General features: G+C 37.9%; 3 protein-coding genes across 8 annotated transcripts; 1 reads left to right on the forward strand and 2 right to left on the reverse strand.

Moving 5' to 3' along the window:
* The first annotated feature begins 3471 nt into the window (after positions 1-3471).
* Positions 3472-6055, forward strand: LOC140035474 (uncharacterized protein At4g00950-like). The gene is made up of 2 exons (XM_072076684.1): positions 3472-4431; positions 5719-6055. The coding sequence occupies exons 1-2, from the start codon at positions 3784-3786 to the stop codon at positions 5788-5790; spliced, it is 720 nt and encodes a 239-aa protein (XP_071932785.1). The 5' UTR covers positions 3472-3783; the 3' UTR covers positions 5791-6055.
* An 804-nt stretch (positions 6056-6859) lies between these two features.
* Positions 6860-9358, reverse strand: LOC113733330 (uncharacterized). The gene is made up of 3 exons (XM_027259675.2): positions 9192-9358; positions 7708-7790; positions 6860-7052 (listed from the first exon to the last, which is right to left on the reverse strand). Exons 1-3 carry the CDS (start codon positions 9268-9270, stop codon positions 7023-7025), a joined length of 192 nt encoding a protein of 63 aa, XP_027115476.2. The 5' UTR covers positions 9271-9358; the 3' UTR covers positions 6860-7022.
* Positions 9359-10814: 1456 nt separating this feature from the next.
* On the reverse strand, positions 10815-15835 carry LOC113733331 (uncharacterized). Of its 6 annotated transcripts, none has more exons than XM_027259681.2 (4): positions 15515-15835; positions 14970-15038; positions 13107-14084; positions 10815-11513 (listed from the first exon to the last, which is right to left on the reverse strand). In XM_027259681.2, exons 3-4 carry the CDS (start codon positions 14051-14053, stop codon positions 11030-11032), a joined length of 1431 nt encoding a protein of 476 aa, XP_027115482.2. In that variant the 5' UTR covers positions 14054-14084; positions 14970-15038; positions 15515-15835; the 3' UTR covers positions 10815-11029. The 6 variants fall into 6 exon arrangements, with proteins under 6 accessions (XP_027115482.2, XP_027115481.2, XP_071932787.1 ...); XM_027259680.2 differs by having other exon boundaries at positions 14970-15055; XM_072076686.1 differs by lacking the exon at positions 15515-15835 and adding an exon at positions 15256-15508.
* Positions 15836-18396: the final 2561 nt, after the last annotated feature.

Consider the following 18396-nt stretch of genomic DNA (forward strand, 5'->3'; position numbering starts at 1 on the left):
TACTCTATTTGGCCACCATTTACAAGTTACACCACTCTATTCACAGGCACAGCTGCACAACATAAAAGGGTTTTTAATGCTAGTGTATAAGATTACCAGTACAAATTTTTAGCAGGCGGCATTAGTCCCATGATTCAAATAAAGATGGAACGGCCCGGCAAGAAAATAGTTAAAAATCACACGCACACACACATATTTTTGCTTTTTTCTGTTTGCTGCTGTGGCTCTTTAATGTTCCTTTAATTTAAAAGACGGAAGATGGACATGTGGCTCAGGGGGTACTTTGTTTGACCTTGTTGACACTATAAAATAGTACGTCCTGTTTGGCAAGCGAGTTTTTTTAGATGTTTGTCTAAAACTTTACTATAACTTATTGTAGATGTTTTTTAAAAATTTTTTGAAGTGCTTAAATTTTTGAATATTTTGAAATATATAGTTTAAAAACTTTGAAAAATTTTTTGAGGTTACTGTAGTTAAAGTTTTAAAAAAAACTTATAACAGACAAACTTGGCAAAAAACTTAAGTGCTACTGTAGTTTACGGTATAAGTTTTTTTAAAATTTTTTGAAGCGTGTAATTTTTGAATATTTTGAAATGTATAATTTAAAAACTTTGATAAATTTTTTGAGCTTATTGTAATTAAAGTTTTTAAAAAACTTGTAACAGATAAACTTAGTAAAAAACTCAAGTGCCAAACAAGGTCGTAATGCATCGTTAGAATTTGCGGCCTCTTTCGGGGAAAAAAAAAAGAGTGATATGTGCAAAATTTAACAGGAAATTCAAAGTACAGCAATAATCAAATGGCTAAATGATTCTTTCAACTTAGAAACCAAATGCAACTGGTGTATTATTTGAAATATTATTTGGAATAATTACTGTATCACTTTTTGTGATGTGATGTATGTGAGATAAAAAGATGATTGGGAATATAAAAAATGTAGATTGGAAAATGTGTTTATGATGCAAGCGAAATATTATTTGGAATAAAAACACTATCCAAACAAACCCATTTGGTATACTTTTTTTCAGAAGCTGAAAATAACGCACACACATGCACACAATTAGAACAAACACGGAATTAACGGATAAACCGGTCCGAAAGCACACAATTAGAACACACACGCACACAATTGGACAATGGTATACGCTCATCAAAATTCTTTGCTATAACAGACACAGATGAAATTTGTGTTGAAGTGATGGTTGATAAGCCATGTATGACAACAAAGCGGTAGTCCTACCATTAATTTGTTTTTCTTTTTTGATTTTATATTTTTTTTGACAACAATAATATTTATATAATCCCATCTTTTCCGTGAAATTTGTGTTGAAGTGATGGTTGAGGAGCCATGTATGATAACAAATTTCCATGTAAAAAAAAAACCTCAATCCTACTACTAATTTTTTTCTTTTGATTTTATATTTTTTTTGATAATAATAATATTTATATAATCTAATCTATTACTGTGAAATTTGGGTCGAAGAGTGAAAGTGATGGTTGAGGAGCCATGTATGACAACTAAGTTTTAGTCCTACTACTAATTTGTTGTCTTTTGACTTTGTACTCACCTTGGACAATCAACGACAGTAGCAGGCAGGGCTGACTCGTATTATATATAGAGAATTAGAGGCAGGAGTAGGGCAGGGAAGGACAGTATCTGGTTCAATACAACCACAACCCAAAGCAAGGAGTGAGTTTTTTACTAGTAATGAGAGATTTGGTACACAATTATGACCTAACTACTGATTAACTATTCAGTATTTTTTTTCCTTTTTAAGGAATACTAGCGGTATTTGAGTCAAACGGGTTTATGTGTTGAATTATCTTCAACATGCAAAAACGGAATATGCTAGAAAATTGCGAGACAGTTGAATCAAGCGTTATATAATATTATTATTAGTACTGGACAAAAAATTTGATTAACCCACCACCCGGAGCATTAAACTATTGAATATGTAAATGGCAGCTTGATGTCTGCCTCTAGAATCCAATGCACTGCTGTATCCGAGTAAAACACCACTGATTTAGTCCCTAAACTATTTTACTAATTCTCAAAATAGTCCCTAAACTTTATTACGAGCCAGTCGATTAAAAATAGGAAATCTGGACACCGCCCTTATTAAAAATAGAAAATGAATATTTACCTGGAATTGAATCATATAGAAAGCAACAAAAATAGATCTTCTTATGAAGAGCCAAAAAAAACCGAGCTGATGCTCTAAAAAAAAATTTCACACAGATCAAGCTCAGTCTATTAAATGGAGAAAAGGAAAATAACACAACAGGAGTATGCAAAAAACTGAAAAAAAAAATGGGCTAATATTATGATCACCCTTTTGGGAATTAAAGCTAAAATAAACTCACTTTCCATATAATCTAATTTCTTTGCCGATTTCTCGACAAATGTATGTTTTTCTATTGTTTTAATAAGAGTTACGGCTAGATTTTCTTTTTCCCTTGATTGTCGATGCTGAAAGGTGATAAATTAAATGGATCACCCAAATAAGGACTAAGCTAGTTATGCAAATATACACGATGGACTATTTGGACTTAAGTAAAATAGTTGAGGGATTAAATTGGCTCATACTTCGATTTTGTTAAAATAATTGAGGGACTAAAACTGACCCATAATGAAGTTTAGGGAGTAAATTGATGTTTTGCTTGCAGTATCCCATGGATTACAAAAGCGAATTTCTACTAAATAAATTTTTTTAAAAATTAAATGATTTTACATCTAAGAACCTCTTTTCAAACCCTAATAGGATTAATCATCAGAATGACTGTTTATGAGTATCAAGTTTTACCCTATTCTATTCATTATTATCATCTCTAATTGCTTACAGGGTGGCAGTGATTTTTTTTTTTTTCCAAATAAGCATAAGATTTTAGAGATTTTGTTGAACCACTTAAGTAACAAATTGTCCTTTAGCGAAGTATCTTTTTTCCAAGTGTTTGCCTTAAAGGCCGGCAACTCTTAAGACCACTCGGAAAACTAATAACCTAATTCTTAACCTCCCAAGGATCGATGTGGAATTTGGTGTAGAAAGGCTAGGAAGAGACTCTGCTACTAAAGGTGTACTAACCCCCAAAACACTCGAAAACCTCTCCACTTATTTCTTTTCCCCTTCCTTCTAGTAATTAGAATTATAGGCAAAGCAATAGTTTTTTTTTTTTGAAAAAGCAATAGTTTAAGCTCAACTGTTGGAATTGGAAGTTTAGGAAACAAAATCCATGTATGCCAAAATCCATATAGTTGAAAGGTGACTCTATTGACAAAACAATAAATACACGACATGGAGTGATAGCCTAGGCTTACAGATGAGGAAGGAAAAGTCATGACAGAGCGAGCTATTCCACCAATTACTCAAAGTAACAAAAAGAAATAGGTACCCCACTACTAATGGTGAAAGGTCCTCGGCAAGGAAGCATATATAGCCAAGAGGATACGGCAGCTGCATGCCACGTTTTCTTTGTACAAGACCCTGGGCTGGCACTCTTCCAAGTCTAAAAAGTGAAAACAGTAGGATGCACTAGAAATCACATCTGATCTAACATTTCCCTAAAGAGCAAGCTGTTCTCTTTTCCATGCGTTCCACAGTCAAAAAAAAGACTTGTCATACTTTTTCTTTCTGCTGTTTTTAACTCGAGAGTACTCTCCCCTCCTCCCAAGTTCTAAAGCCATTTGCATATTTCTTTTGCAAGACCATCAACCTCTCCGTTCCTCCATCATATCCACAAGTCTCAACCCACACCTTTAAGCCCTGGCCATCCTAACAGGTTGCCATGGAACCTGATACCAGTTCCGCACCAAAGCTTCCTCTATTCTCAATGGCAACCGTGCAATCACCTGAGCATTCAGGTATGCTAACCCCACCTCTATACACCTCAGCTTCAGTTCCATTTAGGTGGGAGGAAGAGCCCGGAAAACCTAGACCCTGCACCGCTCTCATCACTCTTCCCACCAGCACCACCACAGAGTCCCCCAGGTGCTTAGACCTGCCCCCTAGGCTATTCTTGGAGCCCAGCAAGATTACAAAAACACCCTCCCCCACCACAGTGCTGGAGGGCCCTTATGTGTTGGGCAGGCCTAAGTTCACCTCATCCTCATTCAGATTCTTCAGGGAGCGACAAGGGTCATTTGACAGTAGTAGCAGTAAGAGTCCCGAGAGAGGTCAACTCAGTAGTATGGTACTTGGCAAGAAACTGCACAAGGGAAGAGGACTCTTCGGTTCCTGGAGACAAAAGACACCTAAATTTAGGTCTGGAAAGAGGGAAGCTGGGGGAAGTTGTAGCTTCGTCCATCCATCTTCAGTCTCAGTAGATGGTGCGGACACTGGAAGTGATGATGGCAATATTCCCAGGGTTAAGATTGGGAGAATAAGAAGAAATGGAAGCTTTTCAAGTCTCTCTCAAGCCAAGTCTCAATTTTGGGTAAGTTCTCAATTACCAGCTAGTTATAATACTGCGATTACTACTTTCTATCATTTGGATTGACTGGCTGTGTGGCTAAATTCACTAACAAAGTTCATTACTTTTTCGGTGGAAATCACTCAAATTTGTTGCTACAACCAAAAAAAAAAAACCCTGACTTTCCTCCCCTTTTTAACAGCATACGGGCTATGGAATGTATAAACTGTTTAGATGAAACCCTAATGATTAGGCAGTCGAAGATTTGTTGCCGCATGCGATTAAAGTGTCTTTAATTGCATTTAACAAAGGGAAAGAATGCTAGGAGTTGCTAAATACTAGTAGAAGTACTAGTTGTATGGCAACTAAAAAGTCCAAGTTCATTAAAGGGGTAGGTAGGTGGCTTTCTGTCCACAACTACAATGTTGTACAATCCATGATGGTGGTGAGGGGAGGGTGGGGCTGGCCGCGTAGGTGACGGACGAGTTTAACCTTGGTATGGTCCTCGATTTAATAGGAGCCATGTCACAGCCCATCTTACCCTTTATGCTAATCCCAGACTTGGAAATTTCAATAGTTCGCCCTCTGTGGCCGGTGGGGCTTTAGAATTAATCAGCTGGCCTTGGGTGTCTCCGTGTGTGTGTGTTAAATCAGTTTCGTTGCAAAATGAATGGCTTAATGCCATCATCATGAGAGATGGTGGGAGTGGGACCTTGTTTTGATCAGCGCACACACTCCTGAGTGTTGACTGTACCCCTCACATCATATGTCCTGAAACCAAAATCCGGTGGCTACCGTCTTGACCCAGTCAGTCGAGTCTCTCTAATTTACTTCGATCGTCTGTTGCACGGGCTCGTTCGAGGTTTGTCGTCCAGTCCTGTTAATGTAGTACAAGCGGCCAGGTCTGTCGTCTGTGGCGAGGCGTATGGAGTGTCCTGGAGGGTGGAGGATCTGGCCACTGTACGTAAATTCTCCTTTTCTTGGGTTGCCCGCAATCTTTTAGTACGCCACGGAAGGAATTAGTTGCGCCAACATCGGAACCATTTGAATCTCATTCCGCCAATATGTATATACGTACGAGAGATTTAAACCCCTTTGAATGCCCAAAAAAAAATCACATCCTTCTATCGATTGAGCATCTCAAAAAGCCTAGGGAAGAATCAATTAAAGGTGGTTGCTATTCTCCAGATGATTTCTTTCTGGTCCCCCAGAGCTATGACAAATATTTCATTCCCATTGTTTGTAATGTTTACCCAAAATATAAGCAGATATTTACGGTTCATGATTCGTACTCCTCCGTCTTTCCTGTAGGCTGCAGTGTACGAGGGCTTTAAGCAAGTGCTTCCGTGGAAGAGCAGAAAATCAAAGAAAGGAGTTCTGTAGTTTACACCTTGCCTATGGATATCGTGCAATGTAAAATTAATTACTTCTGCATGCCTAGGGATAATCTTGATGTCGAAGAAGTTCCTCAATCCGAGGAACGTGTGTTATTATGGCTTTGCTGTAGCTCCTACATGCAGTGCAGTTATTCCGGACTCCGACGTATTAAGCGGACACAAACGAATCAAATTATTTATTTATTTATTTATGTACTACTGCAGAATCCCACTGCTAGTTTTGCAAGTAATCATACATAACTTCCCGTGAAGGCGATTCGTGGTTCAGTTTACCCCATTTTCCTGTCGCTGTTACTGTGAAAGACGCCTTTGCTCAGACCCAGATTGTTAAATATCCGAAATAATACGACGCCAGCAGGAGCGTCAAAAAGGCCAAAAAAAAAAAAATAATGTTATGGAAAACTTCATGCCTACACCAACAGCCAGATTGTCCTAGACTCGAACTCCCAGCTTAGATGAATCACCTCGGAATCCAAGGGCCTGTTCTATTCTATCTTGAAATCCAAGATTTGAAGTTCATCCAATACCATTCCGAGATGCAGAAGAAAGGCAAACGACAAAAATCAATTTCAACTTATCTTTTACCATCCTGATCCTGGGTACCACCACTTGATTCATGCAAAAGAATGTTTCCTCCTTTAACTTCAGAAGCAAACCAAACTCTACGCCACAAGAGTCTACTAAAACTAGACCAATTGTGCTCCTACTCCAAATAAAACAACCAAGTTTTGCATGGCGCAGCTTAGAAATGCCTGGAAAGATCTAGATCTCTATCTTGTAACTACAGACAAAGGATCGATTAATACCTCCCAAGCTTTATACTAAATGCAAGAGTTCTGCTTTATGCTGGCCCCTGACATGCATAAAATTGTATACATGCCTAATCCTCTAACCTTGATGACAGTAACCCTAAAATATGGTCACATTAAGCAGCAAACTTCATCAAAAAATTGCCAAAAATCAAAGATGATAAAGAATGGATCAGTAAACATGACATGCAGGATACTAACTAAAGATTTTGAAAGGACAGAAAGCCAAGGAGACAAGACAGAGCATGTCCAAGCAACACGCCTAGCTAGTATGATCAAGCTCAATTTCAGTACAAAACAGTTCATAATTAGAGACAAAAATTAAAAAATTCTGGACCTTATTAAAGATTTATAATTGCATTAAGACATTACAAGAAACCGTTGACATTATCCATCACCCAGACGGACCTTACTTTTTACCAGTCATACCAGCAACCACCTGCAAAGAAGAAGACCAAACAAACAAATAAATAAATGAGTCCAACTTAAGAGGGTGAGACTAGCAGTCAGTCCGTTTTGTGTATAAATCATTACATGCTTTTTCTAGGTTTTCATCAGGGTTTCAAAATCACTTGAGAGTCAAAGGAAAGTATGTCTTTCAAAAGAATCTCAGGGGCCCAGATTATTTGAAAAGGGCTTCTTCAGAAGCCCAGAGGGGGCACTAGAAAAACTTCCAAATTATTATGACAGGGGAACACATCTGCCAAGCCCTCCCAATTGCCCAAGCTCCATGTCCACCCGAAACATAGAGAACCATGTACGCTGTTTGACCAGTTCAACTGTCTAAAATGCGAAGGAAGACAAATGTGATTAGGAAACTTCACCAACATTTGAACCTCACATACTAGTCCAAAAGCAGCTGCGACTAAGTGTACATCAAACGAATAGCTAATTTAGAGGATAAGTGTTGGCAAAATAGTTATAATATAAAAGTTTGAAAGTGTTTAAAAACAAAATCTTCATGTTCCAGCAACGGGAATTCAAAGTAAGACCACATATACCACGAGGGAAACAAATAACATTCAAAGGTGAAAGTAATCAGACAATTCAGCATATTGAGGGATAGGTAGTAAGACTCAAACTTTAATGCTTACATCACTCAAAACAGGTTGAGGGACCTGCTTCGATGATTCAAAGGAGTCTAGTATAGGCCTCACCACTGCTGGAAGAAAGAGACCTGAGATTTTCCAGACATCAAGACATGTAAGATCAAGTTGTCTACTCTGTTTACAAAAGGAGGAAAGTCAAAGAAAAAAGTTCTCCAACCAAGGGGAAGAGGGGAATGATGGAGAACTGTTTCAAATACCATGCTTGCTAGATTCTCCAAGATCTATACATTTGTGGAGGCATCTTCTGATTATTAACAATTGCACTTAAACTGATGCCAAACAAAATTGCACTAGTTTTGCATGGATCAAAATTTTGAGATCTTCCACAGATGAATGCAAAAATATGCTATTACAAATCTCCTTTGAAAGCTGAGCTACAGTGGAAAAAGAAAACTGCAATTTCACAAACTATAGAATCTCAACAACTGACAGCATTTTTATAATTTCATTCATAAAATGAATAACAAAAATGTCTTACACTTTGATCGAAGGTGACATAAAGGCACCCTTAAGTCATTTAATAACATTCCACAACTCTAAGATATATGCCACATGATCAACTAGACCATAAATTTAGCATAATTCTCAAGCCAATGAAGAAGAATCGAATTGTCGATTTCACCTCCTTTGAGCTGCTATATCACTTGTTAATAAAGTCACACCTCTCCTCCTTCCCCAGTCCTACTCATTTTTGTATTCCACAAAACGGGCACCAGAAAACCTTGAAACGTATAGTGTTACCATACTTAAAACTATCTCAATACTTTTTCATGGCTGAATCTTATATTTTTAACATGCAACCATTCAAAATCTTTGGCATATCTCCCTTTTGATCAATCATTCAATGTTATCAAGTTAGATGATGAAGAGCACTTTGCCAAGCACCCTATTGATGAGACATAGGCAGAACGCAGCACAATACATGATCTGTTCCGTTCCCACGTCCAAAATTCACATAAATGAAAGTTGAAAATCAAGCAGGACTCTATGACATTGCATCAAAACTAGCAGTTTTCTTTTAAAAATATTTCAATAAGTCTGGGTTACTAGCAATAATTCCAAGAGTCTAGGTTTCTGAGAGTTTGAACTATGCAATTGCAAAGCTGCCTCACGTTGAAATGCCTTCCTCCCATTGTCTGCCTAAGAAAAATCAAAACTTTTTCAAAATTAAAAAAAAATGTCAAATTGACGTACTTCATCTCCTAATTCGCAAGCCCACAGACAGTAAGAAATAATAGTAATCGTGTACTAAAATAAACAGATTCAATTATCTCATGGTCTTCAACTTTTATCAAATCAAATCAAATCACGTAAACTGAACTAACATAGTACAGCACCGAGCAATTAATGAATTTGTAGCATAGAGTCCAGGGAAATTTAATTTTCAGAGGGTCGGAAATTTAAAACGAAAAAAAAATCAAATCTAGAGAGAGAAGCAAGGCTGAAGAGTAGTAGCAATATAGGTATACCAATGCCGCCGATGAGGCAAGATGCGGCAACGACGGGCTCTTGGACCACGAACATTTCCAGCTTCTCCATCACCGGCATCTTCTTCTGCTGCTGCTTTCTCCTTTCTCCCTCTCTGTTTTCTTGCCTCTGGTCCTTCGGAACTCTTTCCGATATTGATACGACCCAGACGACATCAGAGCTTAACTGTTGATAATTTGGCGATGATGGGCTGATGTCACTCAATCCACTATATCTTGGGCTGGCCCAAGATCTACCACTTCATCGGTAAATGCGGCCTTAAAAGGACTCGTGAATTCATTATCCATGTTGAATTTATTTATTTATTTTTTTTCAAGTTGATGAGTTTTTCTCAGAAAGAGTTCCATCATCCCTTTGAGTATGCTGAGTGAAACCATAAGAGGAAACTCATATTCAAGTAATTGAGCTTGAATTAAAATACAATTTTACTAATTTTTTACATGATAAAACACACTGATTTTTTTACTAGTCATGCTGTTTTTTGATTCTATGATGCATATGGTACAAGGCATAAGCATATGTTGAAAAATTGCAAGGGACAAATGTTTTGTATTGGCTGCGCTGCTCCCACCATCATTAATTAAGTTGATGAAAAATTTTTATTGTTTTCTGATCGTTAAAATCATACAACATTTAATTATGAGTCCATTTAGATGATGCGTTCGTGGGTATTTGTCTAAAATTTTATTGTAGTTTAGTGTAATTATTTTAGAAAAAATGTTAATGTTTGTCTAAAACTTTTTTCAGAAAACAGCCCCTTCCCCCTCTTTGCACCATCCACCAACCAGTACCGGCAACCTTCACCGCTCGCCACCGCTACCCACCTCTACCGCTAGTACTTGTTCGGCGTTTTTCCTTTTAAAAGGAATTATGGTTGTTCTAGAGTTGTTAATTGTAAATGCTGTTTTATCAAAATTTTATCTTTCTAAACCACCCTTAAAGAAAAGGGGGTGCCAAAGTATTAGGAGTTAGGAGAGCGCTTTCATGCTGTGACTGTGAGTGCTCAAAATTTTAACACCCACTTTCATCCACTTGCTAGAGTAACTGGTGCTCAACTAAATTATAATGCAAAACATTCCCTATAATGGAGTATCAGAGAAAACATTTGCTAATAAGAAAACCGTTTCTGCTGGTTATGTGCATTTTTCACTGTGCGTAACTTTGATTGCACACGGTATAACTTTCTTTGCACACGACGTAACTTTAGAACAAATTTTTGTGAATCCCACACACGACGTGAAAATCGAGTTATAAGATGTGATCTGAACCGCACAAATTTTTTTAGCCAAATCATGACCGTCAACTGCCAGGAACGGTTGTCTCCCATTTCCATCCAACTTTCATTTACTCTCGTGACGTATGCAATGCCCTCCTTGCAACATTTGGAGAAGAAAAGTTGGTCGAGCATTCCAGTGCAATAAAGGAAACAGACTGAAGTAGAGACATGCAGATATTAAAAAAACCAAACGTTCGAAGGTCAGGCAAACGAGCGTCTCCGGGACACTTTCTTATAGCCCAAAAAAAGTACTCTCAGGCTCATTTCTGGCACATAATTGAGAATTAATCGTCGAAAGAAGTAGACCTAAAGCAACACAAACATGACAAGGCAGAATATGCTCATCTATACATATATACACGGAACATCCATCAATTCACCTGCACAACCTCTGCAAGAGTTCATCAAAGCTAAAGATGAGTACCCTAAATACATGGACAGATACAGCAGGAGGTGAAATGTCATGCAATCAACCCTGTAAACCAATCATCACATTGACTCACCAAGAAGGAAAAATTGGATATACCACACCACCCCGTATACTCAAAATGTCGGTAACATCCACCCAACAGTCCATCCCAAGAGTAAACCAGCACCAACAAGACTCAATCCTAATGCAAAAACTACTGCATATCTGCTTATGTCACTTCTAGGACGTCCCCTCTTGGCCCTTTTTCCCCTGGCGGCTTTCTGCCAATTCTTCCGCAATTTTCTGGTCTTCTGAGGCACCCAGGGCAACATGACAGGAAAAAGAGTTGAAATTGGCTGGCCTTTGTTGTTTTTAATCTGATAGCAGAGATTCTCTAGTTGCAGAAGTTGAAACCACTGCTTGTAAGCAAATAGTTGAGATGCCTGTCTGAAAACAAGCTTGACTACATGCTCTTTCTCTGCATATGCTTGCTTTGCAGCCTTCTCAGCTTCTCTTGCACGTGTTTGAGAATGGCGCAGAGCTTCCAGTAGTTGAGCCTTACTGGAATCGCTATCAGATGCAATGCTTCTAAGTATAGCATCTTGATTTGAGCTATCTCTGTTTCAGGAGATGCAGTATCAGCAACTAATGTGGAAGGAGGACAACTAAAACAGATACACGCATGAGTATTTAGCTCTCCAAGCCATCACTTTAACAATGCACATATACACAAATGATACAATTTCTAACTTTTAAGAGCAAAGGGTCCTTTCATTTAATGGTCCCAGGAACCTTCAGTAGTTTCATCAATAACCTGCTACCAACAGACAAAGCGTGGCATATATTTAATGTGCCTATTGTTTACGTCGACAATTAGCACAAAATGAGTTCTAAATGAGCATCGACAGAACCAAAAAAAAAAAAAAGCACTGCATCCTAGACTGCTCTACAAAAGACATCAGCTTCTAAGAGCTAACGCTTTTTAGTCAGTTTCACGGTGAGTTGCACACACATACCACAGGACTCCCAAGTCATATGAAACAACAAGCAATAAGCACAATCGTACAATAGCTCATTCAAAGCTTATCTCCATTAGCACCGTAAACAAAATCTTATTACATATAAAACCCGAGAGGGGTTGTGGTGTTCACATTTCTGTCAACTTATTGGATTATCTTTTTTGTCCCTATTACAAAGGGTAAACAGTACAACCTTTTACCAACCAAAAAAAAAATGTTTATCAAGAACTACCCACCTATACTTTACCCACATCCATGTTTCCATTCCAAACAACATGTATGTTCACACTGCTCCATCCAAAATATGTACATCTAATCATTCACCATACTTCTGCAGTACTCTTAACACTACCACAGAAACTACCGAACAAAAGGAAATGCCATATTTCTAACTTCCAATAACTTCTTGTCATCCTTTTACTTTCATCTTCTCTTTTGTTTCTTTTTTCTCAATCGAATTATCTAAATCATGCCTATACCACTAGTTAGAAATAATTATTCATGGCCCAAAATTGCAGTTTGAAGAAGTCAGAGCAGCTGTTCTCTACTTTTCTTCTTATTCACCATTTGTTGATGGAATTTGTGTCTACACGGGTATCAGATATATCATGCCCACCAATACCATCATCTTCTCATATGGCCCTCACAGCTAAGGTAATGTAGTCCCCAATCCTTGTTCAACACCAGCAAGTGATCACACCCAGTACACTTAAGCATCACAAAATAATTGAATTCTGCTCATGCTTATTTAAAATACTTATATATGTTTTTTTCCACTGTGTCAACAGATAGAAGCATGCACACAGAAAATAGATGGAGATATAAAAGGTTGAGGGCCAAATGTCAATTGAAAAAGAACGTAAACAGGAAGGGTAAACAGAAAGCCATACATTGTTGAAGACTTCAAGTAAGCATCAGCCTACTTAAATTTGCTGAATTTTCACACAGTTTGCTTGCATCTCAGCCTTCCCTCAAGACTTGCATGTAATATTGACAAGTTGGACTGCGTTCATCTATATAAAACTTTAAACTATGGCCAAGTAGGGGATTGAAAAACTTCTCAAATGGGCAAAGCAGTTTTAGCCCTCTTAAAACCATTATGCACAACTAGGATTTCTTTATGACCTTAGTTGACCATGACAAAAAATCAACTACTGCACATCAGAGAATCAGAAGAAACTGTAGGTATTACCTTAATGATGTAATAGTAGAAGACTGCAATTGCTCATCAACTGACAACCACTGTTTTTGACAATCACTTTGCGATGCAATGCTACTCTGCTTATGGACAATTAAATCATGATGACATCCAGGATGTTTTGGATCTGTAGGAGAGATACAAGCCCTATCATGATCAAAACAGCATAGATCAACAAAAGCTTCCCTCTCAACACACGTGTTCTGAGGCTGGGGAAGATCACAATTTTCAATAAGTCCAAAAGACCCCCGTGAAACCAATAAAGCCAGTTCATCTTGGTCAGCTGTGCGCCACCATGGCCCAATTTTCTCACCTCCAACCCAAGGCGATTCAGAATCAGGAAACAGTTCATTTTTTTTCTTGGAAACTGTACAACCATATGTACCTATCTCTGCTCTTTCATACAAATCCCCTACATCCTCAAGCTTAGGAGAACATTGGGGATTCAGCTTATTCATAGGTGTCAAGTCCTTGTCTCCGACTTCAGTATCCTTCTTTAGACCAGTGCTAAGGATTCTTAAATCAGAATCAACAAAAGATTCAGTCTCTATCGAGTCATAAAACAATGCACTGCCATCCTCACTTTCTGGCATTTTAAGGGCTGAGCTTGTACGACCATGGAAAGTTTCCATTTCTGAATCTGTGCAGTTTAATTGTTGATCTGTTAAACCCCTTTGATGCCTATAATTTGATGGAAGCTGCAGCCACCATTTTGAGTTTGGCGACAAATTAGAAAATGAAGTGCTCTGATTGAAAGGGGGGAAAGCTACACTGGAAATGTCCTGTGCCTCAGCAGCATTTGCAGGTCCCACTTCGACCTCTCTGACAAAGGGTGACGCTAGTGGGCAGTAAGCTAATTTAGGAGCTCGTTTAGCATCTTCTTGGACCAAGCAGCGATTAACCGTTCTCTGCCAAGCAGCCCTTGCTTCTGCAACTGCCATCACTCCCCCATTCCTCAGTGCATATTACCACCTAAAATAATACTCTCTCAGAAAAATGTTATGCTCTAAGATAACAAGCTAAACTGTCATAATTAATGATTCTTCCACTAAGTGTGTAATGTACACCCATGAAACAAAAGCAAGTCTTATGATATTTATGTGCATAGAAGAGACCACTAGTATGTAGAATAAATAAAACACAAAATCAACGTAATTCAGCACTGATCTAAACTATCATAAGTTAATTCCTTTCCCTGATCTCAAACTTAACAGAAATTTCTAAATAAGTACAGATGTAAACCCACCAAACAGCATTGACAAATACAGTTACCAACTTTTTCACATCATTTGCAAAAGAAGGCTTTGCAGCATTCAACAACTAAATTTGATTGCTCTTCATCTAAACTTCTTTCTAATATTCATGCCCAACTTCTTAACCAATAAAGTCATTACCAAAGAACAAATTCCACAGAAATTATGTCAACAAACCCTCTTAGCAATAGAGAAGAAAAATTAAAGCCAATATGCAAAATGAGAAACAGAAATAAAGTAGTGGATTATGCCCTCCAGATCACCTCATTAAGGATGCGACATAAAGAGTGAATATTTGTTCTTCCTCCAGGATTTGAAGGAGGTCAAAAACATCCACCTTGACATTTGGATTAACGAAACCAAAACTGCAGATCCAATTATGACATCCCTTATCCCCAAAGGTTTTAACTTTACCCAAGCAACTCTAATATGTTGCAAGTCTCAAAAAGCACTTAAAAAGATTTTACCTTTATTTTTTTTCCGGTAAGAACTTGAAAGGCTAGTGCACAGAATGCTATTAAAGCAACTTCCTAGTCTATTAAGTTTGCACCAAAACTACAAACTGAGGTAGAAAACCACAAGCCAAACAGTTTGAAGAACCAACCAGCAAACAAAACATGAGAATCCTCAGAAAAAGGCTGAAATAGATGGCCCAAGTGTCCTTTTGTCAGTTCTGCAAGTTAATCAAATCTGAGAGAAATTACAGTTGGATTATATAAATCTGTAGAGGAAAGCATACATGGAGGTGCATTACTTGTTCAGACAAAAACTTAAAACAATTGCAAGACCAGTAGATTTAAACAACCAATTCAAAGATAAATCATCACCAAAAGCTAACAACACAAGGGGAAAGAAGAAAGGTAATATCTTGCAAGTACACCTAGCCTCACCTTTACCCCCCAAAGGGAAAAAAAATTATGAACCAATTTAGAAACCAAAACTGATACTGCAATCAATAAACCAGATAACCTCAAGAACCACATAACATCATCAGCCCAAGGAATCTAACAGCAAATCCCCAAAACCCAAAAAAGATTATTACATATTTAGCATGTATGTATGTATGTGTGCATGTGTCACATAGGCAGGCAGAGAGTGATGTACGTATATACATGTAGGGGGAATATAAATATGGAAAGAAAAAGAGACCTGAGCGAGAGAGATGAAAGAGCGGAAATGATTGAATCAAAAGTTAAAGAGGAGGAAAAAAAATGGGGGCGGGGAAGTGGGTTTGGATCTCAATTGAGCAGTTTTCTTTGTTTCCAGTCCAAAAGACAAGCAACGATATTTCGCTCTCCTCTATCTTCTCGCTGTCAGAGAGTAAGAGGGAAAGTGAGCGAGGGAGGACCTCTTTTTCAGTTTTTTGTTTTTCAGCTATCGGGTTTTTTTTTTTTTTGTTCAAAAAATTTTGTTTAATTGGCGCAGTCCCCCTTTGTTCTTCTTCCATTGGGTTTAAAACGATGACTTGTCCCTCGTTTTGGTTCCTCATCTCTATCTATCTATGTGACATTGTATGTTGTTTGCCAAGGAGGACCTCTCTAATCTGGATATATCTTTTGGAGAAAAGGACAGAAGTTAAATTCATCGTATTGGGGTTTTTTTTTTTTTGCTTTAAATAAGTTTCTAATGGAAATTTGTGGGGTCCAAGTGGTAATTACTAGAGACTAGTAAAAGGAAAGGAAAAGCGATTAGGATTAGGACTAGGAAGAAGAAGGTAAGCAATATGCTATGTTTTCAGAATCGAACCGGATATCGATTCAGTCAAGCTCAGAGGTCAAGGGTTAATGGATTCAACCGGATTCGATAGAGGTTGAATCGGATGACGTCATAAATAAAAATGATTTAAAAATTAAAATATTATATGTAAAATACCCAATAACATGTAAATATTAATAAATGTATATTCATATATATTTGATGTTTTAAATATATTTAACAAGAAAATACAAAAAAATTAGAACAATCAAGTAACAATTTATATTATTTAATGAGCATTAACAAGTTTAGAATTAAAATTATGGATTTAATTGAAAAATAATACCAAACTTTAAGAAAATATTGATAAAGTATGAAATATTTGAGGTATATTAATAATTTTTAACAATCTAGAAATCAAAACATAATATTGAAAAATTTTGAGTTTTTTTTTTAAATGCTATTTGACCCGGAAAAATCCGATTTTTTTCCAGTCCAACCCGATTTTTACTTATCCAGTTTTTAAGCATGACTCGCACCGGATACTTGGCTGGTGCCCGATTCGACCAGGCGGTCCAGTCCGAATTTTAAAACACAGGCAATATGTGTCCATCAATCCATCCATCAGTGAATGCCGCAGCTGTTTGCTTGGGATGGGGCCTGATTTTCAATTTTCAATATTGGGCTGAGTCCTCAATAGCAATTAAGTGGTCCTTCGCTAGTCGCATAATTTCATACCCTCTCCCTTCCCTTTTCTCTGATGCTTTTACTACTAATTTCTTCTCGGATCACAACTTTCAACTGCTCATGCTGCATTTTCTGAGAAGCAAAAGCATTTTAATATTCCCTTTATCCTCTGGTTTTAATCAATCCGGATTACACTTATCTTATGCGTGTGTGTTTATTATATTTGAGTGTGTTGCCTGCATCAAACGCAAACACACCAGTGCAATGCAATTGCGTTAATGAAGAAGCTTACTTTAGCCGTCAAAAGATGGACTCGGATGGGAACTAGTAGGAAGTCGAAGTCAACAATTTTTATTAATGAGCCACAATTGGATCAAATCAAAGCTAGATGCAAATGTATATTTTTGATCGATGAGGAGGAGGACGTACACCGTAGCCGTAGGCACGCACTTTTTTTAAAAAAAATTGATAAGCAAAAAAAGAGTCCTGTGATGGTGATTAGTTGCGGGTTGATGTGAAATTTATCGGTTTATCCGTCTTTGACGTTATCGGTTTTGGATGGGAGGTGTCGCTGTCGCTGTCGCTAATGAGTTTGTTCAATTTGTCTAATATTCTCTGGAGAATGATAAAATTGTCAGAAAAAAGGGTCGGCAATACCGACCGAAGAAAGGAGAGTGGGTTAAAAGGATAAGGAAGAGGATTAGGGAAGAAATCTGGGAGCAGGAGGAGAACACTAAACAGTGGGAGCCCATAGTAAAAATAGGACCAAATTGGGATCGAGCCTCTTAAGTAGTTGAGCTTCTGTCCAACTCCGTTCATCGTTTAAACCGGTAAAATTTGGATGTAAATTAACATGTCTTTCATATAATGAATTTTATTTATTTTTTGGTCATCACAGAGAGTATTTCTTTCGGATTAATTTTTCTGCGCTTGTACACCCGCTTTCCAAGATACACAAGACAATAGAAGAAATCGAACCGCAATCACACGGTGTCAGGGTCCGCTCCCTCTCTTTAGGGTATGACGACCTTTCTGATTTGTCCAGGGTTCGAGTTTTGTTGTTAACGTGCTCGATATGGAGTGGAGCCTTCTCTCTCGGATCGCAGGAGATTAGTCGGGCCCGTAAGGATTGATCCAGACATCTCTGTATTGACAAAAAAAAAAAAAAAAAATCATACGGTGCCAGAATCTAATGTGGCAACTCCAGCACCAGGCGAGCCGACCTCAGGGGGCCTAGTATAATGAACTTTATACCAATTCAATTATCAATTATGTTCGCATCAAAATCGTGTCAATTAGGTGGGGCGCATTTCCCACGAAATTGTGGGCTAAGTGGAAGAAGGCCGCAACAATTAAAGCTTATTCAGCTCTGGACTGCTTTGTACGTGTCACTTCCAAGCTGAACTCCGCTGACAAGATGACCCCCTTCGCCAAAGTTCGGCACAATAAATAATAATATTGCAGAGTAGAACCTTTTTTGGCTGGCTAATAGAATGATACTCCTCCTGAGAGGAAGGTGGACCATCATCAGCAGGCGGATAGAAGCAGATGAAAAAATATAAAAATTTGTTGATGAAAAATTGCAATTCAAATAAGGCCTAAAAGTTCTTTAATTTTCGGATTAGACTTTGAGGGACGAGCGTGGATTT

The sequence above is a fragment of the Coffea arabica genome, chromosome 2c, assembly GCF_036785885.1.
Source record: "Coffea arabica cultivar ET-39 chromosome 2c, Coffea Arabica ET-39 HiFi, whole genome shotgun sequence".
Taxonomy (NCBI): Eukaryota; Viridiplantae; Streptophyta; class Magnoliopsida; order Gentianales; family Rubiaceae; genus Coffea; species Coffea arabica.